Source organism: Choloepus didactylus, chromosome 6 (assembly GCF_015220235.1).
Source record: "Choloepus didactylus isolate mChoDid1 chromosome 6, mChoDid1.pri, whole genome shotgun sequence".
Lineage (NCBI taxonomy): Eukaryota > Metazoa > Chordata > Mammalia > Pilosa > Megalonychidae > Choloepus > Choloepus didactylus.
In genome coordinates, this window is record NC_051312.1 from 111,840,269 (window position 1) to 111,867,517 (window position 27,249).

At 38.8% G+C, this 27,249-nt stretch overlaps 1 protein-coding gene across 2 annotated transcripts in view; it reads right to left on the minus strand.

Annotated features, from left to right (window-relative positions):
• Positions 1-520: 520 nt before the first annotated feature.
• MAML2 (mastermind like transcriptional coactivator 2) overlaps positions 521-27,249 on the minus strand; it is a 369,681-nt gene continuing 342,952 nt past the window's right edge. For both annotated transcript variants that reach the window (XM_037841183.1, XM_037841184.1), the window contains 3 exons: positions 13,621-13,824; positions 8,325-8,436; positions 521-4,350 (listed from right to left, as the gene is read on the minus strand). In XM_037841183.1, the coding sequence (XP_037697111.1) occupies positions 3,335-4,350; positions 8,325-8,436; positions 13,621-13,824 (1,332 nt within the window). In that variant the 3' untranslated portion in view covers positions 521-3,334. The remainder of the gene's footprint in view (positions 4,351-8,324; positions 8,437-13,620; positions 13,825-27,249) is intronic.

Here is a 27,249-nt window from a genome sequence, read left to right on the forward strand (position 1 = left end):
ACTGGGCAAGGACTATATAAAAATGTCAATTTTGTTATTGCTCATTAATAACACTAATAAAAGGATAACATCACACTTTTTTGGCAGAGCGGAAAGGGACAATGGAACACTAGTAACACTGGAGCAGAAAAATGTTTCCTCTTGCCTCCCACAAAAGTCCATCTTTCCCAGTCCCCTTGATTGTCAAGAAGGGCTGCATAAATGTGCTCAGTCCGGCTGTTTTCCTGGCCCTGCATTCCCTCAGCCTCATCAGACCAAATGTCAAGCACAGCAGGCCAGTGCCCGCTGATTAGGCAGCATTTCTCAAGTATTTAGTAGAAGCTGTGCCTAGAGGATGGTACAACAAACCTTCAATACATTGAAGGGACAAGTCAGCAATCCACCAGTACTAAAAGTTTCCCAGAGAATAAGTCTGTATTTAAGCAGCATTACTATGAATAGTTCTCAGAACTTTCTGTGATGAGCAACACTATTTTTGTGACCGAAAAGTGTGATTTCATACAAGAGAAACACTCCTGAATTTTTTTAACTATTTTTTTTAACACATGGAAATACACACAATACAAAATACTTGTTTTACAAGTTGAAATCTTTACAGTTATGGGTACAGTTACAGTAATGCAAATAATATTAGTGCATTCACGTGGAGCGGAGTTATTTATCTTCATTAGGCTTAAAACAAAGCCAAAAATGAATTATTTGCTTAAATTGCTTCCTAGTCTTTGAATTAAAATAAAACAAAACAAAAAGAAAAATTACTTAAATCTCCCGTATAATATGTCAGGATGATAAACAATGCCAATGATTAAGTAGTCTGGTATTTTTATAAATGGGAGAATGTATTCCAATAGCTCTTCAGTTGTAAACCTTGCGGTTTTAGCTAAAATATGTCTATCAAATTGTCATTATCTCAGCTTTCAGGAAAATTACATCATCTTTGGTATTAGGCTGCCAACAAACAGAAACTATAGACTACCATTTTTCCAAAGATCCTGTATTTTAATGAATAGCTGAATAAATAGACATTACTTATGAAATTCACATTAAGATAAAAGAAATTCCAAACATTCTGATTGCTTTATCTCTATTAAATTTGATTACTACTACAAAACAAACTATTTATGTTAGGGTAAAAAATTAGCTGAATCACAGGAGTGTAACTGGGAAGTGCTGGCAGATATATACAATAACATGGAGGAGCCATAAAATAAAGGTGTTCATATGTACATTCTTTTTTCCTTTCTTTTTGCATGGAGAAATACTGTTTCATAAAATGGGGAAACACACAGTAGACCACATGCAACAAGGACTGATACAATGTGCACAGCAGAATAATCAAACAAGACACAAGATCTGGGGGTTTAAAAAAGAATTTGAGAGCAGAAAAAAAAAAAGAAAGGTTTGAAACCTGGAATGCTTTCTCACTGAGGTTTCAGAATATAAATTTATCTAATAAGCTTCTTGATAATTTTCAAAAGTTCCCACTTGGCCACCTGTGAAGTGTAGAGCTAAAAATAAACCATCATATTATACAAAACTTCGAATATTAGCATACAAAAGGTAACCATTTACTTTTTGTATAAAATATAACCTTTTGATAGTATATTTATTTCACATATGTATAAATATAACCCAAAGAATATGTTTTAAGTATTTCTACCAAAATATTCTTTACAAAAGTTTACAAAACAAGTAATTATATTTACAACCTAGCCCAGAAAAGATTCTGGGCCAGTGATGTTGGTATTGTGTAAAAGGAGGACAGTGCTTCTAGATATATTGAAGATCGGGAGGGGCTTTGCAGAACTTTCCAAATGTGTTCCTATTTTGAACAGATATTTAACAACTTAGTTCTCCAACAACTTCAGTTAAATTACATTTTGTGTTGAATATGTAAGTGTCTAACTAAAAAGGATGAAGATAACCACTGCTCCTCTGTAATGAAGAAAATGATATTTTGCATCCATCCTAAATCAGCACACGGATCCCCCATTTTACAGGTCATCTGTATTGGGCACTGAGACTAAATGACTCAAGAAAGCTCTCTCAGTGCTCACCCCGGAGGGAGAAAACCTGGATGTGAAGGATCCATCTAGCATCTGGCAGTGATTCATCACATCAAGGACAGAATAGTGAACAGACTGCTACGAACAGAGAACGTTCTATTTAGGTGATTACCCGAATAACATGTCTAGAGAAAGACAGCTTATTTTCCCTCTCAGTTATACTTTCCTTCAAACCCTATGAAATAGATTTTTAACTAGCCCCACTCTCCACCTGTGGTTCTTTTGCTTCTTATCTCCAACCAAAATGTGATATTGATACCTTCTAATCTCAGTTTGGGTCTCCAAACTCTGTTTTCTTGCAATCAGTCTCTGGTTATCAAAAGAAGTAGGGAGAACAAGGCTCAATTTCACTCAGCTTGGGAACTAACTAGCGGGCATCATCACAATAAACAGCACCCCATGTTATTTGTGTAAGCCAAATAAATCTCGTATATAACAATGTCCAATGGGGTTGGGGTGTTTTTCATAAAACAATAGTGAAACCTGATGCAGACAGGCAAGCAACAATATTTCATTTATGATTAGGACAGGTCTTGGTTATGTCTAAAACTTGGGAATGGATTCAGAAATTGGTTATGGAAGCCCAAATAAAGTTGCACAGCTCAGCTCTACATTGTAGTTTCATTACCAGACACAACATCCCACTGATATCTGGGAAAACAGAAAAAGTGAGGGAAGAAATTCCGTCATCCACCAGATGCTCCCTAGGCTTTCCAGATCTCCTTACTTAGGACACTGGTTACTAAAACAAACCTATAACATTTCAATCTACCCTGGAAGCTTTAGAAAAATTGATTTAAAAAAAAAAAAAAACAGAGTGGAAAGATTAAACCACACTTGCATCTGTTAGAGAGAGTTAGGAATTTGTTGCTTGTTGCTTGGAACTAGTACCTCTGCATGACATGAGGTTTAAACGAGTTACAAGTTCTATTACTTTTCTTTCAGAGAGAAAAGGGGTTTGGGGAGCCTATTTTACACAATTAATTACACATCAACATCACAGTTCTGTTTGAATAAATTGGATACTATGTCCTGGAGTTTAAACAAGGAAAAGTGATCCCAATGTTTTACTTTCTGGTTTGAGATTTACAACAAGCCTTTGGACCAAAATGTTCACCACTGCAGTTACTTTTTGCTTTCCATTTTTGAGCCACAGTATCTTCGTGTAGTCCACGTGACTTTGAAGTCAACAATTTGGCCTTTACAGAGTCCTTGTAAAATACTGCCTTTTAGTGCTTGCGGTTTGTGAACTGTCTCCCTTTTCTCTTTCAGGAGTTGTTCCCCAAGATTTCATCGAGATTGATGTCTTTCATCCAGTCATCATTACCAGGCTCTGTCTTCAATAAAGAGTCGATGAAATCGGCATCACTGTTTAGGGCAGGGCCCATGGCATCCGTCTGTTGGCTGAGGAAGTCAAAAGCTAAATCGCTGCCATGGTCGGTTCCTTGAAAAGCCCTGGAACTTTGGTTGGGTGAGGGAAAATTGCCGGTTGTCAGCGACGGTGGTTGGCTCATGCCTGTCCTTGACTGATTCAAACCTGTTCCTGCCTGGTTCAAATTAGGCAAAATCTGTGCACTTAGCTGGTTGGGTCTGAGATTCAGACCTCTGAGAGGACCCAGTGTTTGTCCGTTTAATGTTTGGCTTATTTGGTTCATGGGTCTCATTTGCACTGCCTGTGTTAACTGGTTAGGAGGAGCCACTGCCCTCTGGGGAAATTGCTGGCCACCTACTGCTTGTTGAAGTGACTGGTTTGGAGCATAGGCTACAGATGTACCTGTGGGAAAACGGACTCCCGTGGACTTCAGGGCTTCCTGCTGTTTGGTTGTTGCTTCTTGAGCGGCCCAGTTTGGAGCTGTTGTGTTGGCTGTGATCATTACATTCGATGTTCTCTGTGCCGGCATGCTTGTTATACTGTGGGTTAAGTTTGGTCTCGATTGTTGTGGACTGCCAACAGATGCAGCTCCAAAAGTAGCCACACTGTTATTATTATTTGGCCCTAAGGTAGGTGGGCGTGGCATCAGAGGGTTGTTCTGATTTGCTAGCAATTGGTTTGGGTTTCTTTGTTGGGTCAACTGATTCATTCCTGAAGTGACGCTGTATGTGCCAGGTTGGTTACAAGGCAGATTTCCATACATCCCTATATTCTGAACTGCTGTGGCTAACGATGGCATTCTTGTCCCATGGGAAGTAGACATGAGGTTGGAATTTGGAGTTAAAATGCTGTGTGTTGAAACTGGGCTTGCCAGAGCCTGGCTAGAGTTTAAACTCACTGTTGTTGAACCACCTAAGAAAAGGAAAACAATTATATTAGTTCATAACAATTGCTTATCTCCTTTTTTATAACAATTCATTGCAATTATTTGTCAACTCTGAAACTACTTTCAAGTATAAGAACAAATGAAGAGATACAACCATCACAATATATAGAAAGAAAAAAACGACCAATATTGCTTCTGCTTGAGGGGCAAATTATCACCCTAGGTCACTCCTTGGTTAAGAGTTTACATATTAAGGAAAGAAGACTAAACTAGAATGGTTTTATTTTATAGGTTTTATTTTCTTTCAGTTCTGGAGTCATTAAGGGGAGGTGATAGTCAGATTTTCATTTTGAATTAGCTTTATTCTGTACCAAGATGAAAGTCTATACCTTTGAGTACTCAGCTGTCATAAAATTCATGACAAATAAAAAAAGTACAGATGAATAATACAAGGATATTAGGGTAAGATTCCTAACCTATGGCCTTGAAAATCATATTCTATTATTCATCTGCATCATCCCCATTCAGGAGGCAGCCATGAGTAGTTCCCCAGAGTCCAAAGGGTAAATCCCCGTCTCTTTGAAACTATGGAATTCAATGTAATCCATGCTCTGGTGATGATTTCCATGTGGAAAGCCTTCTACTCCAGGAGGTGTAGTTACTGTTGCACTGTTATCCAGCACTACTATGGGCCACCCTTGTTCATGCCATTTACTCTCTTTGATTTCCTTCTTATCTGCCTGAGCCCTATCCTTTCTTTAAAGCTCAGGCCAAGGCCCAAGCTCCTCCGTTAATCTTTCCCTTAGATTCTAGCCTCCTCTTTCCAGCAGCATTTGCTCGTTGAAGCTTTCGTGTAGCCATCAGCTTTGGTATTGAGCGTCAAAATGCATGCCAGTTACACTGATGCCTGTCAATAACTGTTTGGATGACAGTCCAATGCTGCTAGATAGGGAAGCTCTACATATCAGGTAGTGATTAATCAAACCACTGAACTCTTCCTAACTTGGGGAGGTTAAAGTCATCAAGGGAAAACATCTTGAAAGGCAAAAGGAGAGTATCAGAAAGAGAAAAAATAAAATGCCTGCTGGATGCTAAGTGCCAGGAGGGCAGGCATTTTTACCTATTTTGTTCACTATTATATTCCTGGAGTCTAGAACTACATGGCGCAGAGCAGATTTTGTTGAATCAATGAATGAGAGGTTGAAGTAAAGACAAAATGTGTAGAATGACAGTCCTTTAAAATACTCTCCTGGAAGAGAGGCAGACATTGAGAGATACAGAATCAGGTAAACAGTGAAGATCAGAATGGCATTGAATGGGAAGAGCAAGGCTGCAATCATAAGCTAAGGATATCCCCTGTTGCTTCGGGATACCTAGCATGATACGCAACCTGAAAGACTGAAGGCCAAATGAACTCACTTGCCTTGTTATTTACTTAAAAATAGGTCCCCAATTAGACCTTTCACCCCTGGGAGACAGGAGCAGTGCCTTGTATCTCCCTGTACCTCTAGGATTAGAACAGAGCCCTGGACTGTGCAGTATGCAGCAGGTATCTGATGACGAGACATCACAGCAAACCTCTCAGGACTATCTGAATAGTAACCAAGCAAGTGCGCACGGCCAATGAGGTTAAGCAACACCATCTTTGTATCTGAGGGTTATATGAGATGTGAATTTACACTATGAAAACACTGTGGAAAAAACTTTAGAGATTTTAAAAACCACCCCTTCCAGGTGTCCTATGTTTCATTCATATACCCTGAGGAAGTTTACAAAGAGAGCAGAATTTTTTTTTAAAAAAAGCAGAATAGAGAGAATTTCCATAAAGATCACAAAGTAATAACCACAGTTACTATTTAGAAGCTACCAGAATGTAGCAGATACTGTTATAGACGTGTTTCATACATTATATCTAATATTAACATCTGGGCAAGGTGATTATTATTGTACTGAGATTAAAATAAAAAAATTATAACAAGAGTTTATGTTGTGTTTGTTGCTTATTTCATTTCTTGGAAGAGATGGGAAGTAAAGTGTCCTAGAGCAGTGATTCTTACTCAGTTAGGAGTCAGCAGTTGGATGCTAAGGGCCCCTCCCTTAAGAAAGGGCCCATAGGCCTCCCCTCTCTCTAAGCCCACTGGACAGGTGAACTCACTACCCTCCCCCTACATGGGACATGACACCCAGGGGTGTAAATCCCCCTGGCAAGGCGGAAAATGACTCCTGGGGATGAGCCTGGACCAAGCATTATGGGATTGAGAGGATCTTCTTGACCAAAAGGGGGAAGGGAGATGAAACAAAATAGGGTTCCAATGGCTGAGAGATTTCAAATGGAGTTGAGAGGTCACTCTGGAGGGTATTCTTATGTGCTACATAGATATCACCTTTTAGTTTTTGGTGTGTTGGAGTGGCTAGAGGGAAATACCTGAAGTTGTCGAACTGCAATGCAGAGACCTTGATTCTTCAAGATGATTGTATAACTATTTAGTTTTCACAATGTGACTGTGTGATTGTGAAATCTTTGTGGCTTGCACTCCCTTTATCCAGTGTATTGTCAGATGAGTGGAAAAATGGGGACAAAAATTAGATGAAAAAATAGGATGGGGTGGAGGGGATGGAAAGTTTTGGGTGTTCTTTTTTGCTTTTGTTTTTATTTTGGGAGTAAGGAAAAGGTTCAAAAATTGATTCTGTTGAGGAGCACACAACTGTATGATGGTGCTGTGAATAACTGTACACTGTGGATGACTGTAGGGTGTGTGAATATATCTTAATGAAACTGTATTTTAAAAAAAGTAAATAAAAAAACAAAAAAAAAAAAACCCAGAAAAACAAAGGGCCCATATGAACTGCTCACTATGCCTACCGACATACGCCCATACACAGCTAGCTACCTACTCAATATCCAACCTCCCCATCTTCCTTAGAAACACAGTCTTGATTTTGTAGTAATGTGTTCAGCTAAAAAAACACATTTCACAAGCTTTCTTGTTAATGAGGTCCACACGAATACATTCTGGCTAAAGATACATAGGTAGGAGTTATTAGGTGGAGCATCCATGGAAACTACTTCCAAAAGCTAGTCTGACCCATCTGAAAGGCCATTTTGCCTTTTTCCTTCTTTCTTCTTCCTTCCTGGAATATGGATGTGAGGGTTGGTGATTGTAGTGGCCACAAGGCAACCCTTAGGATGGAAGCCACTTGCTAAAGAAGGTAAAACAGAAAGACAAAAGAAGCCTCGATTCCTGATAACATTGTGATGCCACCAAACAAGCTCCAGAATCTTTTATATGAGTGGACAAAGAAAAATCTAAACATCCACCTTGAATTTTGCTTAATATTTCAGAGGGCTCCTAGTTTTCCCAAAGCCCTCATAGGCCATGGTATAAGAAGCCATGTTCTAAATAAACCCCATCCTATCTTTCAACATCCTTGTGGAAAGCATCAAGGAAAGAACCCTGTTTTTAGAAGTTCAGAGAGTGAGAGGAGAAAGATGGGGGTGAGGTGGGGGATCTGCTGTGTTTTAAATGGAATCTACATTTGGTGTTTTTTGAGAGACTTCATAAAGATTTAATTTGCCTTTCAGTTACTTCTCAGTGTCAGGTGTATCTCTTTGAAAGTGACCCTTTGTAGAGATGGGCCCAATGGTGAAGACAGAAAGACTGGACTTTATACAAGTCACAAATATGACTCTGTCTAGCAAGGAGAAATGTCTCCTTACCTTACAGTACCTAGATCAAGATATGCTTTCAACTGTCAGAAGCATGCCAGAGAGCAGTGAAATATGTGAACATGGGGCAGGAATAAGCAAGAAGAAATGATGAAAGGACTAAAACATTTTCATGTCTGTTCTTGATCTAAAAGCAAAATGGCAGCTAGTAAAGGAATCCAAGTAAGGTGTCACAATCAACTATGAGATGGGGAAAGGAAGAAATATTAAAACTTGAATATTTTGTTCTTTCCATAGTTATAATCTTTATAACTAATTCTTTAGAACACTTACCAGAATACTGAGCAGTTGGTTGCATACTGCCCACATTTCTTCTTTGGTCTTTATAATCTGGGGGTGGCCTTGTCAAGTGTCTGTTTATCTGATCTTGTGGAACAATTTTCTCCTTGAAAACAGAAATGAAAATATAATAAATTGCAGACTGTTTCTTTCTCACTTGTAAAAATTTATGGACTGTTATTCAAAAAAGTAAAAATTTAAGAACACTTCTGCAATCATGAATTGTGAATCATGGACCTTATTTAGCAGTCTTAAGTCAGACATAAATCCTTTCAGTTTCAATAAACTTCCTGCATGGAAGTGTAATTTCTACATTTCCTTAACATTCAACATGTCTTTTGGGTCTAGTCACTGCTCTTACTTCCTTTGTTTTGCACTTAGATTTCGTTGAGAACTAAATTTCTGTTATTTTTTGAAATGGTATTTCTAGTTTTGTGTTGTAGCATAACTGGTATGCTTTGGTATTTATATATTCTGGTCCCAAGGAGTGTGAATAGCATAGGAGTAGGGTTGCCAGATAAAATACAGGACATCTGGGCATCATGTATTTTTTCTTGCCACATTTGGCAACCCTACATACGAAGAGGTATCAGGAGATAACCTGTCAGACACCGGTCTGGGAACCATATGCATAACACCTCATTTTTCCCCCCCATAAACAACCCTCAAAGGAAGGTATTATTATTATTCCTACTTAATAGATGAGGAAATGGAGGCTTAGATGAGCTAAGTAATTTGCCCAGGTCACATAAAGGTAGAACAGAGATCTAATCCCAGGTCTAACTCAAAAACTCAGTCTCATTCCTACCACACAAAAGAAGGGCTCCTGGATACTCTGTTCCTTGATGCCCCGTTCTAAAACCTAGGGATTTCCCAGGTACCCCTCTTTTCTTCCTTCTGGAATCAGCTACCTTTAGCTCTTTAGAATAGCTGAGTTTGGAAGCTAAGAGAGGATGTGGGGGACATTCTTTTTAATATCATCAATGCCCTCAGCCAAAGGCCACCAAGAACAGAGCTGTTGAATTTATTATTCATTGTAACGAGGAAGAAAACACATCATGGGGGATTATGGGGTGTCTCTTAAGATAGTATTAGGAAAAAAACTATTACAAGATTTGGACTTTGGGTGATTTGAGGAAGGCCTGAGGAAGTGGGATTTGATTTAGATTGAAAGCTGTCAGAAAGCGAGGTCAATTCTATGATTGGGTAAAGAAGTAGCTGTCACTCATTTAACAAGAGAGGGGATTTTGGTATTTTGTAGGTAGTAAGTGTCCTTGTTTGTGCCTGTTCTTAGATGGAATTATGAAATGGAATTTTTTTTGTCTCATTTTATCATAGTCTTAGAGTAGCCCCATCTAAGGATGGTATTCTATAATACTGTTCATATCCAACAAAGAACAAAATGGCCTGGCTGTGAGTGTCAGATCAGTTCTGGACATCAGGGGCTGTTTTCTTTCTCATTATGGATCAGGCAGGATTTAAAATTGCTTCATTGCAAACTTGTATGCACTCCAAAGCAACCTCAATTTTCAAAGATAAAAATAATTTGCCCAAGTGGACAGAGAACAATATAATTATAGAAAGGTCAATAAATAGAAAACAAAACTTTGTAATAGATAGATGGGCATGTTAGATGAAAGCCAAGTATGGGCTGTCTGACTTAGAACTCATGTAAACCATATGCTTCTTGGTTGCCTACCAAATTTCAAACCTTCTGAGCAGAATTAGTCTACTAGAAAGCGTGTGTGTGTGTGTGTGGGGGGGTGGGGTTGGGAGGCAGGCGCTTAAAACAACAATGTACCAAATTAGAATTCTTGTTTTTAAGGAAAAAAACTTGAAAGACAGAGTTTTTTTGGACATCAAATAATTCATATAAAACATAATTTTGATGAGCTAAGTGTAAACGAATCAGAAACATATGGACTGCATTTCTTTTAAACATGGGTTTACAAATTAAGGGAAAAAAGTGGTTGGTGAAATTTTTCTTTGGTTTTTCCCAAACCCTAAATGTTTAAGAAACAACTTTAGATGTTCCATGAACCTAAATGTGGCAACGTTCCCATTCCTCTTGTAAACTATTGGGCTGTCCTGACAGTTCTGATTTTTATGTCAGGTATGGGACTTTCTGAAATTTCTTTTCCAAAAGCATTTGCCTATCATTCTTTTTAATACAATTAGGTGTTTTTCTATTTATATTGAAGAAAACAGGATTTGTGGGGTGTGTGCGTGAGATAATCAGGACCTTGCTTCCCCATCATAGACTAAATTTCAAACCTGTACTTATTTTTATGTATAATCAATACAATTATTAATGTTTTTCCCCCAAGTACTAAGTTAGGTTATTCTTCTACATCTAGGGAAACGAGTTTCTTAAATTACTTGCTCACAAATGAGTTAAATTTAATGGCCTTGCATATGGACATATCTTGGAACTGCTATGTTATCCCTTTGTGCTGAAGAGTAGCAAAGACCAGACTCCAAAACTGAATGGAGACACCTATATTTTGTAAGAGAGTAACTTTCCCATTCTATGCAAGTATAAATTCATACATCATCCTGGAGGTTACTTCTCTGCAACATGAAATTTAATTTATCAAGTAATGCCTCATGATAACCCAGTCTCTCAGACCCGACAACCTAACAGAGAAATCATCTGCTATGATACTTATCTGTTCTGCTTCAGTTTTCCCATCTGCAGAATGTGGATAATTATAGGACCTCCCTTATGGTTCAATTATTAGGATTCATCCTTTAATCCTGTAAAAACTCAGCATGATGCCTGGCACGTAGTAGGTGCGCCATGCATATTGGTAATTATGATGTCCATTCTAATATGTACTATTCATGTTTTCTTTTTGTGTTTCATTGATGAGAGAATAATAGAAAGTAAGGATAGCATACTTTCATGAGAAAATGTCTCAATTTAGGTGCCTATGTGGCCTTGCCAACTGACTGCAAATGACTTTAAAACATATGCTAATGTAAAGTGGTATCAAAGACTTTTTCTTCCTGGATATGCTAAAAAGCTTAGGCACCCTCAGTGGTGCCCAAACAAAGAGAAATGTGAATGGTTTATAAAAAACATCACAAAACCAGCTGCCTCCCTTCTCATCCATCTCTTACAGCTCATGCCCCTGCCTTTGCACCTGTCCCAGTGGTGACTCAACTGGGGCCCAGTGGGAATTAGGCCAGTGCCAGGTGAACACCCTCATGGCACCTGCTACTATTTCCCTGCCTTTTAATCAGAGCTGGAAATTCAGAAATTCAACCTCTGCATGTTATAATTCAACAGGTTAGTAATACTGATGGGAGTAATGAACTTGTATCTAGTAAGTCCATCTTAAATTGTATATTTTTCTTTGCTGCTTCCCTTGTTTCTAAGCTATTTAGTTTGCAAGGATCAAAAAAAGGAAGGGAGGGGGCAGAAGGAATGGCATTTTCAAAACTGATTTGTAGAAGAAACCAGTTGTGTCACTTTGTGATCCCATCAGTGGCTCCCCTACACCTAACACCTTAGAGTGGCACCAACGGTCATCTGTAAACTTATTTTTCATATTCCTTATTCAAGGTCAAGTAAACTTATTTCTAATTATTCCTTCTCATATTTTTCTGAACTTCAAACTTACTCCATTTGTCTTTCCTTAAAAAAACACATGTAATTCTTATATTATTATTTATATTTTCTTTGTCCATTAACTATTTCATAATACAATCTCAAAGTAACCAACAAATATAACCCAGGCTGCATCCTTTTTGCTTCTGGCCCACCTTGCACCTACAATAGTGGACTCCACTTACGCTACCCATTAGAATCCTACAGTTCTTCAACATGAGAGTCAAATTTTATGTCTTCTGGGAAACTATCCTCAATCTCTATAGGCTGGATTTAATATTTTCCCCCATTGCATTTTCCTTTACTCTATTTATATCTTTGTTATGATGCAGTCTCAGCCTACTACTTTCTTGTTTAAAATCCTTACAATCCTCCACATTGGTTTTCAGACAAGGTAAAAACTCTGGTTTAGCCAGCCCAGTCCTGTACCCTCTCATACCCGGCCTCCCCGTCCACCACTGCTCCGTTCCTCTGCACATTCTTGGCCTTGGCAAATATATTATGCTCTATAGTCTCGGGGTCTTTGAATATGGAGGTTCTTCTGGCTGGAACAATCCCCCACCTGTATCTCTCACCTCATCCTCAGATCTTTGGTAGACATAACTTCTTCTCTGAAATAATTTCTGACTTCTCCTTCCTACTCCCATTCCCCAGTCTTTGTGTTAATTGCCCATTTTAAGTGCTCTATTGATACCTAGTAGTTCCACATGCAATACAGTTCCCTACTTATTTGACATCCCCAGTGAGCTCCTAGCTTCTGCAGGGCAATGACAGGGTCTGTCTTGTTTATGGCCATATCCATTGTAAATTAATAAATACTTTCTGAGCGAATTGTAGCACTTATCACATCCTGCGTGTCTGGCTCTTATTACAAAGCTACTTGAGTATACAATTATCTGATTTTGTTTTCCTCTGTTCTGTGTGCCTTTGTTGGCACTATTTAACCTGGAGATGGTCTACTTTGTCCTTTTCTTCTTCTGTTTGAACAGATATTTTGAAGGGAGAGAATGAAGCTATTAGAAATGGGGCCATGGCCTCTTAGGAGGCAGGAAGGAGTTGCATCAATTGTTGAATGTAAGAGTCTGTTGAAGAATGCAGATGGGATGAAAGATAAACACTGAAGCAGAGTTACTACATGGGGAGTGTGTGGGGAATACGACCTTGCCTTTCTTAAAAGTTGCTTAAATATGGTAAAAATGGTAAATACATTTTTAATTTTCTTTTTAAAAATCCCCCATTCTAAGGTGCTTTATTTTGAAAGCCAAATCTTAGTTTGAAACTCCATGCTGGTTTTGAAAACTGCTTTTAAAACTCTTTTGACTCCCAAATCAGTTTGGATTTGAGTTGACTGAAGTTCTGTTCACCATTTCTGCCCCTCAGGGCTGGGAACAATACTGTTTTTTTTCACCTAATTCAAATGCTCATGTTGGTGGTTCTAGACATTCCCGGTCTGGGCAGGGCTAGTTAGCAGAGGTTCCATGCATTCCAACCATCCAGCAGCTGGTGAATCAAGTTTTTTTTCTGCAGCACTTCACATATATGGAATTGGCTTCCCTTACAACTGGGACACCCTTATTGCTGCTACAGAAGTAGGTTCAAGGGGAAAGGGCAGTAAATAGAAATAGAAAAGAATGAACTCTCACTGTGTGTACAGTAGAAATTAGGAGAAAATTTTACCGAGTCCACCAGCATCTGCTGCTGAAGAAGAAGTTGCTGTTTCTGCTCCATGATCTGTCTCTGTAGAGTCTGTTTCTTTCCCATCAATTGCTGATTCAACAGTGATTGCTGGGAGTTCATGTAACCACTTCCAGTGTTTGGATTCGAGCAGGGGTTGGGACTTGGACTGGGGCCCGTATTCTGGCCTACCACAGAATGTTGATCCTAAAGAAGAGAAAGGGGTGGAGGGGCGCTACTGTGAATTAAAAGAAGAAAAATGGAGCAAAAAGATCACAAGCTTAAATTCCAAACATTTTTCATCTTGTTAAAGATCAAACATGGTTAATGGGGTGGAGACCAGAGAATTGGTTTTTAAATGTAGATGAAATAATTGCAAATCAGAGCAACTAAAGCAGCTGGGTTAATGACTTTAGGGCATTGGAAAAGCTCCCATATGACTCTCATGGTAGAACCTCCACATTCCAGAAGGCGTTTATGAAACCTCAAGGAAAACTACCATAAAAACATATGGCAAACCTCTCAATTGCACAGAAACAAACATCATAGAGTAACAAGTTCTTCTTTTTCCCTAAAATTAGCACATATAATTGCTGATCTTGCAATGAAAATTATGTTTCAATTCATGTATTTAAAAGTTGAATAACCATTTAGGACAGAAGGGGCCTTGTCCAGCTTTCTGTGATATGAAGGCAGGAAAGCCTGTGAATTTCTTATAAACACTCTGAAACTCAGAAGGGATTTCACTTCTCAGGGACTTGTTAATTTTATTCCCAGGTCAGTAAGTCAGGAATCCCTGTGAATTGACCATTTAAAGAGCCACCAACCAACAGATGATGAGAAAGTGCTGGTTAAAAACCTCACATTGTATATTAAACAATAGCGAGTATTGGTGAATTTCCATTCTAATTCAAGGTCTCTACCAATCTTTAGGCATCGACAGATCACAGTCCTACAAAAAGCTAAACTTAGTCCAGGAACTCTCTCATAACTCCTAGTGATGTGTTTAGCATTGCGCTGTGTACTCTTGTACAATAAGACTAGAAAGCATGGCCTTTGCTTTGGAGAAGTTACCATTTAATTAAGGGAGAAAAGCTTAGGAAGAAAATACAGAATCAAAGTTTACATTATGTGACAAAAGTGCCATGTCAAAGGTCCTCACACTTAGAAGACATTAATCTGAGAAGCAGGTTGTAATGCAGAGATGCCGTGGCCCTGCCCCAGAGATACTGAGGCTGTGGATCAGGGCACCTGCTCAGGTGATTATGAAACTCATTGGTCCAGGGAATGCACCTTGAGAAGCAGGAGATATATGAGAGCAACAAAATCCAACTCTCATTCCCCAACAGGACTGTGTGAGGTTCTAAGAGACCAAACGGTAAAGCTCCTCCTATGATGCCAGAGGAGCAGTAGACAGTACATACATGGAATTTCTCTTCTCTTTTATCTCCTTCTCTTTTCTTAGTTATCTGCTGAGCTATGGAAAAATAAAATAAACAAATAAACCAAAAACCCAGCCAGGCCAAACCTAGGAAGCTGGGCCTTGCTTTAGTAAGCCCTGAGGCTAGAGAGCTCACCAGCTACCTCAAAAGCAGAAGGATACAATGATGCTAAGAATGACCACTGAGTTCAGTGCTTTCCATGATTTATCTCCTTTAATACTCCCAACAAAACACTGAACACAAACAAGTCTTATTATCTCAATTTTGCAGAAGATAAACCAGAGCTCAGAGAGATCCCAGAGCTTTAAGTAGTTGAGGGAGGATTTGAATACAGTACTCCGGAACCTGGGTTCTCAGTCACAATACTCTACTACCTCTCAGCTGTAACAGGAAACATTAAGAGGAAATATTTCTTTTTTTACTTTAAAACTGTGGCAATCCTTCCATTCATGCAGCAAACATTTTTTGAGTACTTCCCTCAGGAACAAGGACACTCAGGCCAGGCAAGTAGAAGGGATGTTTTGGGGCAATGCAAATCCTTCTCCTTACCAGTTAATTGAAAATAATTAGAACCATCTCCGAGGTCAGTACTCTGAGCAGGTTAAAGGAGTAATTTCTCTCAATGTTAAATCTGCCATGACTCTTGGAAAAGATTTCACCCTATGGGTTGTACAAACCACAAGGCGTATGGGCCTGGAGGCCAGCATTTGAGAGCCATTAACAGAAGGGTAGTAGATGAAGATCTGTGAGCGTGATGTGATGTTGGTAGAAATCAAGGAGACAGAAAATCTACTGGAGGCAGCGGTTGGCTGCCTACTTTCCACTTCAATGAGAATAGAAACAGCCCTGATCTTTTCTATCATAGAATTTGGAATTTTATGCAAGACTTTGTTTGAAAAAAGGATTTTGTACTTAAAAAAAAGTTTGCCAAACATTGGTTTTAAAAATATATAATGAACTCTTCTTTTCAGTCTTCATTGTGTGGGTATACCATGGAAAAGAACATGAGCTCTGCAGCCCACCTTGGTTCAAAACCCAGTTCTGACACTTATTATCTGTGTGATCCGACAGAAGTTAATTCACCTCTGGAAGCCTCAAATTCTTGACTTGGAAAATGGGAACAATAACACTACTGACTTTATGGGGTCCTTGTAAGAATTTGAGGTGATACTCCAATGCCTAGCACATAGTAAGTGCTTAATAAACAGTAGTCGCCCATAATTGTTAAAGTTATTTCGATACATAGGAGCAATAGTTTTTCGTTTTGTTGTGTTTTTTATTGTGAAGCAAAGGAGACAGGCTTTGAAGATTGCAGAAAGCCATTCTGTGTCAACTTTCTCAGAAGCATGATGGGCTCAGTTATGTTGTAGACTGTGAACTCCCAACGGACTTGGGGAATTGTCCTCTTAATTTCCCATCCTTGTCCTCCTACCTGGAGGCACTGGAAGATGGGTGGCATGTCATTCTGAATGGTGGTCTTTTTCTTTGACCTGGGTTAAGGCTCAGCTCAGGGCTCTGATATGTTGTTCTTTGTTGCATTTTTTTTTAATCCAATTGATCATTAATACAGTAACTAATACACAGTTACTAGGTATTGCACCTCAGTTTCCTCATTTATAAAATGAAGGTAATTATATTAATGACATGAAATTAGACCACATGTAATTTAGAACAGTGCCAGGTACCTAATAGGTGCTTGATAATTTTAGCTATTAACATTTTTCTTATTTATTAATTATATTATTATTTATATTACAGAGAGTTTTAGATACAAATATCATTGTGAAAGAGCTTATGTTATAAGTGTACCTGTCCTGTAGATGTGGTATGTTTGGCCTCCATCATGTTTTTTTTTTTTTCCATCATGTTTTAAACACAAGTTGGCCCATTGTCTCCACTTGGCCACAGTCCCCACTACTTCCTATTTTTATTTTACCCACCCATTTCCCTCATTTCCGTTACTTGCCTGTCCCATGTGGCCATTTGAGTTTAAGATCTCCATCTTATAGTTTGTCTGGGAAGATATAATACACAAACACACATCATAAACACTCACCCAAAGTTGCAGCAGTAAGAAACAATGCATGATAATATTCTTTAGGTGATATGATACTGACTAGGGCTTCAGGATTAAAACCCAGATCTCGCCATGTCTAGTCTAGTCAACCTCGCATCCATCCATCCATGAAGGCATGACAAATTTTATTGACTGCCCACTACATGCTAGGTACTTCTTCAATTTCTGGGGACTAAAAAAGTATTTAGAAAGGGGAAAAATAAAGGGAAAGAAAAGAGGTGAATGGATGACTCAATGCTGGCAGAATTGATGAACTTTACCAAAATAATTTCTGGAGAAATCTGGAAAATCACCTTCCTCTAAGATTTTTGGAGATGTGCCTGCCAAGAAAATGTCACTATGTCTTTTACTCTCTCTAATGAAACAGATGGACTGTGGTAAATTTAGCTTCATTCCTTCACAATACCAAAAGATATTCTAGGACCCTTTTCCCTAGAGTCCTAAAGTTTTTCCAAATTTGAAACTAATGCTAGGGGGAAGAGAGGCTCCCTGGTACGGAGGAAGGAATAACAGATAAGTTCCTTTTTGGAATTCAATAGATTTTTAAACCTCATAGATTCTAGCACATGGACCTTACCATGTACTCTCCTATGTGCATTCTTTTAATTCAAGATTAAAGTAATATTTGGCTGCCAAATATTATGGCATATTTTTTCATCCTTATGTTAGCTGTGAAACACAAAACATCTCCTTACACAGGCTGCTGTCATTGTCAGGGTGTTGTGCAAACTTTGGTACATAAAATATTTTGAAAGAAAAATATGCTCCAATGCATTAGCTTTGATTTCTATTTTTAGCCTCATTCTCCCCATTAAACTCAGCCCATGTAGCACTTGCCTTAATAGAAATCATCTGTTTCTCCCCCAACACTCATTTTCTCTTCAAGAGCATGTGAAGGCTCTGGTGAAAATGGCACATCCTTAGCTCACAGATGACAATGTGTGTGTGATTGTGAATGAATTAGGCTAACTCCATTGATGTAGTCTTTTATATAATAGAAAACTCAGTTTTCTAGAGAAACTTGAGTCAAAGATTGATTTGGTAGCAAGTAATAGCCACATGACCAGTTCAAATTATGAACTTGAATGATAATTCATTTTGTGTGTGCTCTTTTCTGTTTCTACCAATGAAATTAGTGTTTGATGCTAACCTACAAAACAGACTTCTGATCTTCTCTTTCTGAGATTTAGCATCAATCTACATTTATATGTATTTGTTGAAAGTTTTCCACATGTATGTGAGAATGTGTGTGTTTGAGATTTTAAAGTCCTTTACCATATAAATTAAGCCACTGAGATAGAGTAGTGTCTATATTTAAATATGGCTAAAACGTCTTGATCTTTGTTTTATTCCAGCACAGAACCACTAGACTAATGAAATCATGTCTGTATTCTTTCAGTAAAATTCTGCCAGTAGTCAAACTATGTATTTAGAATTATTACCTTCATTCTACTCTTATTCCTTCATTCAACAAATATTTATTGCCCATCAACTGACATTCCTTTAGGCCTTGGGGATAAAGCAGTAAAAGACACCAAGAGGATCTCTCAAGAACCTAAAAGGACCAAATTTATTCGAGTTTTAGAATGGGAATCTCTCAGTGGGATAAATCCTTTTCCCAAAGGCCATCTCAATCAAAAAGTATTTGAGATCTTAGTTTCAACATTTCTTAGGGTAGTACACAAGTGGTTGTCGATTTCCGCTAAGGCCCACTTTTTTTTTTTTTTTAATCATTTTATTGAGATATATTCACATACCACGCAGTCATACAAAACAAATCGTACTTTCGATTGTTTACAGTACCATTACATAGTTGTACATTCATCACCTAAATCAATCCCTGACACCTTCATTAGCACACACACAAAAATAACAAGAATAATAATTAGAGTGAAAAAGAGCAATTGAAGTAAAAAAGAACACTGGGTACCTTTGTCTGTTTGTTTCCTTCCCCTATTTTTCTACTCATCCATCCATAAACTAGACAAAGTGGAGTGTGGTCCTTATGGCTTTCCCAATCCCATTGACACCCCTCATAAGCTACATTTTTATACAACTGTCTTCGAGATTCATGGGTTCTGGGTTGTAGTTTGATAGTTTCAGGTATCCACCACCAGCTACCCCAATTCTTTAGAACCTAAAAAGGGTTGTCTAAAGTGTGTGTAAGAGTGCCCACCAGAGTGACCTCTCGGCTCGTTTTGGAATCTCTCTGCCACTGAAGCTTATTTCATTTCCTTTCACATCCCCCTTTTGGTCAAGAAGATGTTCTCCGTCCCACGATGCCGGGTCTACATTCCTCCCCGGGAGTCATATTCCACGTTGCCAGGGAGATTCACTGCCCTGAGTGTCTGATCCCACGTAGGGGGGAGGGCAGTGATTTCACCTTTCAAGTTGGCTTAGCCAGAGAGAGAGTAAGGCCCACTTTTTTTTTTTTTTTTTTTTTTTTAATCATCATTTTATTGAGATATATTCACATACCACGCAGTCATACAAAACAAATTGTACTTTCGATTGTTTACAGTACCATTACATAGTTGTACATTCATCACCTAAATCAATCCCTGACACCTTCATTAGCACACACACAAAAATAACAAGAATAATAATTAGAGTGAAAAAGAGCAATTGAAGTAAAAAAAGAACACTGGGTACCTTTGTCTGTTTGTTTGCTTCCCCTACTTTTCTACACATCCATCCATAAACTAGACAAAGTGGAGTTTGGTCCTTATGGCTTTCCCAATCCCATTGTCACCCCTCATAAGCTACATTTTTATACAATTGTCTTCGAGATTCATGGGTTCTGGGTTGTAGTTTGATAGTTCCAGGTATCCACCACCAGCTACCCCAATTCTTTAGAACCTAAAAAGGGTTGTCTAAAGTGTGCGTAAGAGTGCCCACCAGAGTGATCTCCCGGCTCGTTTTGGAATCTCTCTGCCACTGAAGCTTATTTCATTTCCTTTCACATCCCCCTTTTGGTCAAGAAGATGTTCTCCGTCCCACGATGCCGGGTCTACATTCCTCCCCGGGAGTCATATTCCACGTTGCCAGGGAGATTCACTGCCCTGAGTGTCTGATCCCACGTAGGGGGGGAGGGCAGTGATTTCACCTTTCAAGTTGGCTTAGCCAGAGAGAGAGTAAGGCCCACTTTTAAACATCCTCTTTTGTAAGCCTTTTGGCCCTCTCTGATCAGTATTTCACTGCTCTGTTTCTAACCACACCTAATAATTAGGCATCTCTTTTCTGGTCTTTTATTCTCAGAGGATTTAAAAATTATTTCAAATCATTAATCTTATAATAAGTTCACATTCATATTTTTAAAAAAATCTCCATCCTAGCAGGTCATTTAAAAAGAGGCTAGATTAGCATTTCTTGGTGAAACTTGTTGAAATTGCTATACTCTAAAGACTTTTGGACTCAACTCAGTGCCGATACTAGACTTTTAGATGGCATACATAGCAAAGCCTCTAATATAATCTATCATCATCTTTATATATCTAATCTATTCATATATCTAGCATATCTCTCTCTATCTAGTTATCTATATTTGTAGTCTAGTCAAAATTCTAAAACAGTAATCCTTTCAGCCCTAACAATGACCATTCAACAACTGCTTAAATTACAGAAGTATTCTTGATTATTTGGTTCTTCATGAGTAAAATGCTAACTACAGATCTTTGCATGTGATAGGTTCCATTCATTCTTTTATTTAAAAAAAAATAAAGATATTAACTGAGCATAATCTGTGTACCAGGCATTTTGCTAGGTGCTAAGGATACCAAGATTATTTGGACACAGTTCCTCCAAGGGGAGGAGATAGTCATACACTGTTAAGTGCTATACCAGGGCTATGATCAAAGGCCATATAACCTACTTGAAAAGCTGACACTTGTCTATACTTTCAAGTTTTTGAACTGGCCTAACTGATGAGCAATTTAATTCCCAGAATGGTCTCAAGGATGTTGGGAGATCATTTGGTAAATCAAGTATAGGATGACCAAACCTTTTAGCTGAAGGCAATGAAAACATATTCACAAGTTAAATGGCAGTGTGTAAGATTGATTTACATTTATAGGAAGCTGGATATATGCTTTCATGTATGGAAAGTCTGGTAAAAGAATACATTCCAAGAACTGTATATTTGTTACTTTATTTGTTTAATGACTTGTCCATGGGTCATATCACCATGGAAGTACTAATATAAGGATGCAAACTATGTCTACAAAACTTGGAGGAAAATTAAGGGAACACTTGAACCCTTTTAAATGAACACCCTGTTTCTTTAGAGGACAAATGACCTATCCTCCTTGTTATTAACTGTACTTCTTTCAAATGCAGTTTGAAGTCCTTTTGAAAGAGTGTTCAAATTTTGAAATTGGAAAGGAAAAAAAACCCAACAAACAAAAACCACCACTCCCAGCCCTAAAAGCTATATCACCAACATTCTCTTCTTTAAAATTTAAGGGATAAATATTTAAAGAAACAGTATGTTTGAAGAAAATCTTATAAATCTCAGTAACAAACACCAGAGTGTGGGCCTTACCACTGGATTTTACTTTGATAAAGTGTCCAGTCAAAGTGGTCAAGATGTGAAAGATCTTTTAAAAAGATGTTAATCTAATAAAAATGCGAGGATTACCTTTTTTTTTCCTCCTTTATTTTAATGGAATGCAAGGATTCTGTCAGGCAGGATTTATTTCAGCAGAAGTTAGAATGGGGTGCAAATAAACATGTCCTAAACAAGCAAACAAAAATGTCCCTGGTTTTACTGAAGTATGTTAAATATCAAGACTCATTTAATTCAGTCAGTTTTACTATTAAAACAGTTTTGTGGTTTGAATGGTAGCTTCACAAAGCAGGCAAAGTTATCAGGCATGTATTGTTTTAATCTCAAAACTAAAAAAAAAAAAAAACTCTAAAAACTATTTGTCTTTTTCTGGGCATCTGGGCAAAATGGCTCTCTGTTTCTCTTAACATATTTTGTAAGGGGGATATATAATGCTCCCTCACCCCCAACACACACAAATGAAGTAATGTAAGTTACTTGAGATCCATGGGAGTATTTTTGGCGTGGGATGATTGCCCTTTCTTTTTCTTGGCTTCCAGACCTAGGCATCTGCAATTTGCAAAACAAATTCAAGATAAAGTACCCAGCTGGGCAAGTTTGTACAGGAGAGCTCACAAACTGGTTTGCTATTCAATCGATCTTTCTTTTCCCCTCTTTCTCTTTCCCTCTTTCCCTCTTCTTTCCCTGTCTCAGTGAACTAACTGCTCAGTTGTTCCTCCAGGCTATTCATCTTCTGAACTGTCTGCTGATGAAACCATTTATTTATCTCTATGCTGAGAAACAAGCTGCCTTCACTGTTTCAAATTCCCTGCAAGCTGGCAAGCCCAGTTACTTCAAGATTTCTCATTATTTATTTGGGCCTGGGATAGTGAGGTGGCTAAAATAATTGAACATTTCTGTTTGACACAAAAACGACAACAATAGCTACAGTGACAATAACAACCAGACAATTGTCAGGAAATCTTCCAGCAAACAGCTTTTAAACAGAAAGTCTGAAGGAGTAAAACACTGCTATTATTAGTTTGTCAGATCTTCCAGTCCTGTCTTTCAAGAGTCAGTAAACCATGGCCCAGGAGACAAATCCAGCTCACCACCTGTTTTTGTAAATAAAGTTTTATTGGAACACAGTCTTGCACATTCGTTTACATATTGTCTATGGCTGCTCTCACACAACAACACAGTTGTGACAGAGACCCTATGGTCCATGAAGTCTAAAATATTTACCATTTGGCCTTTTACAGAAAAAGTTTGCTGACCCCTGCTCTGTTGGCTGTAACAGAGAAGCGACACTAGGTACTTTGATCTTTTACATCAAATTGAAAGACTGCTTTAAAGGAAGTATCCAGCAATCCTTGGAAGTTAACGGGCAAATTGGGGATAAGAAATACTTAACACCGGAAGAGCTGTTTACAATAGTCCTTCACCATCAGCCACCATTATAAACAGCAGGAACTAAATAGCAAGTTATAGATCTTTTATCCAACTTATTTTCACAGATGAAGAAACTACCCAGAAATGTTAAGGAACTGACTTGCACTAGATCATACATGTAACTGAATGAAGGACTATATCCAAATCCAGGAAAACATTTTAGGCAGAAATAAATGGAACAAAAATCTGTTTGCTCTAGAGAACTGTAGCTTGTCCCACAGAACTGGCTTGTTTGGGGTGAGCTGCGTGGGAGATGTTGAAAGGAAGAGTATGCAAACACAGAAGAATGTATTTGGTTTAGTATTTTCCTTTGTCCTTCGCAATTAAGAACAGTAACTGCTTTCTCCTATTTAATAGGGCATGTACTTCCCTTGCTCAGCACCTTCTCCTCCACCCTGCAGGGACACCCATCATATGTTTACAATCTGATTCAAACGATTTGAATGAGTTTTGTGGTCACTGTAGAGTTCAGCCTTCAGATGTTACCTAATTTTCAAGTCACCAGGACACTACATCTATTCTTAGCCCTGGGGGCGGACACTTATTATGGGTTGGCACGGAAAAGCAGTTCCATGAGCAGGGAAGCAGCATTTCAGTGGGAGAGCGGCCAGGAACAAAACGTCAGTGGGTCAGGGTGGAGCAGAGAGAGTTTGGTAACCCAGGGAAAGGAATGAGAAAATTTTCTTAAAAGAGAAATTCTCCAATTTTAGAAGGGCTCTTTGTGATAGACCCGAAATTTCTGCCCTGTAAGTTGGATTTTAGCTTTTTGCCCCTAGAACAGTAGTTCTGAACTTTTCTTTGATTCATAGTGCCTTTTAAGGATTTCACAAAGCTATGGATTCTGCCTCTCTTCCCTTCTCCCTCATACACATATAACTAACAATTTTGTCTACAATTTCAGGGAGTTTATAACTTCTTCAGACAGCTACAGACCATCCATAGACCTCAGGTTTAGGCTATACCCCAGGGCCCTACTTAGTGTTTATGAAGGTAATGAAGTTATTTACCCCTTGGATACATCCTCTACACTGCAGACCAAAGTTTAAAACCATCAATGGTTCCTCACTGCCTTTGGGATCAGATCCTAACTCCTGGGGATGTGACATAAGGCCCTCCATGATCTGGCCTCTTTCCTCGGTCTCATCTCTCAACATACCCTTTTCTCACTCTGTAATATAGTGATATACTGAACTACCTGCAGTTTTCCAAATTCATGGAGCTCTTTCTCATCTCCAAATTTTTGCATGTACTCTCTGCCCATGTCCTCTCTGCACCTCCCTACCAGGTGAACACCTATCCTTTCTTGGCTCAGCTCAGATGACATTTCCTTCAGAAAGGCTTCCCTGAACTCGCAAGGCTGAGGTAGGTGCCCCAGTTCTTGCTTCCACAGAATCTTGGACTAGCCCATTGGGTTGCATTTATCACTCTGTATCACAATTTTTTGTTTGATTATCTCCAATCTCCACTATTAGCACTTGGAAGGCTTGGATATGTTGTTCACAGTGATATCCCAGCAGAGTATAGCAGACTTTCCATAAATGTTTGTTGAATAAATATACTCATGAATGAATGAAGAAGCAGAGTAAAGTAGAAAATGGGGACAGAACTTCCTGCTTGTGAGGCACATGGAGTGAATATTCTAACCCTTTCCAAAGACACCTGGAAAGCCAAGGAGGAGAGAAAGGTAAAAGTTGAGCAACATTGTTAAATCCAGTGTTGTTTTTATGGGTGTGTCACCTTAGAGGGTCATGGTGTACAGGCTCTTTTAGGAAGTAAAAGAGTTAGTGGTGATGGAAATCGTAACGACAGCTATGATGATGATGATGATGATGACTGTGCATGTGTTACAAGAGAGGAAGAGGGACACTGATGGAATAAAATTTCTACTAATAGTCATTATTTATTGAAAGCTTTGTACTTGATCATGTGCTACATTTATTAGTTCATTTAGTCCCCACAGCAATTGTTTTAATTATTGTTCCCATTTTAAAGATGAATAGAGGTTACAAAATTTACCCCTTTTTACACAAATGCCTTTAAAATGCAAAGAACTGAGAGGGAGCAAGATGGTGACATAGAGAGGAGTGGAATTTAGTTAGCACCCTGGAACAACTAACGAACAACCAGGAACAACTAGTAAATAATTTGGAATAACTGCTGGGTGACAACCATGACTGTCCACACATCATACACCAACCTTGATTGAGAGGAATGCCTGAGATTGCAGCATAAAATCTATAAGTAAAAACTGAAGAACTGTGCCGGAAGCCCCCTCTCCCCTACAGAAGGCTTAGCTGCAAAACCTCGTTGTGGTAGAAAGCATCACTCTCCCAGCAAGCAAATATAGCTCAACCAAGCTCCAACTGGGGTTTTAATTAACAAATGTGAATGGCTAAATACAAGCTACAAACCCCCCAACAAGCAGACAGAGGCTTTTAGTGATGACTGACCTTAAGGAACCAGAAGACTCATCTGTCCAAGGAGGGGGAGCTCAGAAGACCAGGTGTTACATTTGGATGATGAGTGAAACTGGGGGGGGGGGGTATGTACTCACTTTAAAAGGGGGCTTTCTGTTCATTCTTCTGTCTCTCAACCTGAAGGTCTCAGAGGAGAGAGCCACAGCCATTTGCAGATCGCAGTGCTCTGACCCGGACAGGGGTGGAGATAACAGAGTCAGAGAGAAAATTCAAATGATAACTCCCTAGGGGGTGTATCTTCCCTAAGAGTAAGGAGGTAGGGTCCAGCTTTCCCTTCAGAACCAGACCCCAGAGCCTGGGGGAAAAACAGCCAAAATAGAAATTGAAGGGGCCACATCTACTTACACGAACCAGGAGTGACAGGCTGACAGGTGCCACCTACTGGACAGGTTAGGAAAAGCACAGCAACAAGAGACCTCACAGGAAAGTCTGTCATTCCTCTAAGATACACCCTGAATATAACCCCATTCCGAGATGTGAGCCCGTTCTGACTGGGGTAACTAAGGAAACCAGATGCCTAGACAAGAGAAAACTATAATCTACACTAGGAAAAATGAAGATATGGCCCAGTCAAAGGAACAAACTTACACCTCAATCAAGACACAGCTGAGATATTGTAGTAAAGATTTTTAAAGAAATATTCTAAATCAAATCAAAAACCAAATCAATGAGTTCAGGGAAGATATAACAAAAGAGATGAAGGCTATAAAGAAAACACTGGGTGAACATAAGGTAGAAATTGAAAGTTTGCAGAAACAACTGGCAGAATCTATGGAAATGAAAGGCACAACACAAGAGATGAAAAACTTAACGGAGACATACAACAGCAGATCTCAAGAAGCAGAAGAAAACACTCAGGAACTGGAGAACAAGACACCTGAAATCCTACACACAAAAGAACAGATAGGAAAAAGAATGGAAAAATATGAGCTACGTCTCAGGGAAATGAATGACAACATGAAGCACATGAATGTATGTGTCATGGGTGTCCCAGAAGGAGAAGAGAAGGGAAAGGGGGCTGAAGCAGTACTAGAGGAAATAATAAATGAATATTTCCCATCTCTTATGAAAGACATAAAATTACAGATCCAAGAAGCACAGTGTACCCCAAACAGAACAGATCTGAATAGACCTACACCAAGACACTTAATAATCAGATTATCAAATGTCAAAGACAAAGAGAGAAGCCTGAAAGCAGCAAGAGAAAAGCAATCCATCACATACAAAGGAGCCTTGATAAGACCATGTGTGGATTTCTCAGGAGAAACCATGAAGGCAAGAAGGAAGTGGTGTGAGAGATTTAAGATACTGAAAGAGAAAAACTGCCAATCAAGAATCCTATATCCAGCAAAACAATCCTTCAAATATGAGAGAGGGTTTAAAATATTCTCAGACAGACAATGAGAGTTTGTGAACAAGATACCTGTGCTACAGGAAATACTAAAGGGAGCACTACAGACAGACAGGAGAGGACAGGAGTGAATGGTCTGGAACACAATTTTGGGTGATGTTAGCACAGCAATAGAAGTACACTGAACAAAGATGACTGTGAGTATGGTTGAAAGAGGAAGATTAGGAGCATGTGGGACACCAAAAGTAAAGAGGAAAGGTAAAGACTTGGACTGTATAACTCAGTGAAAC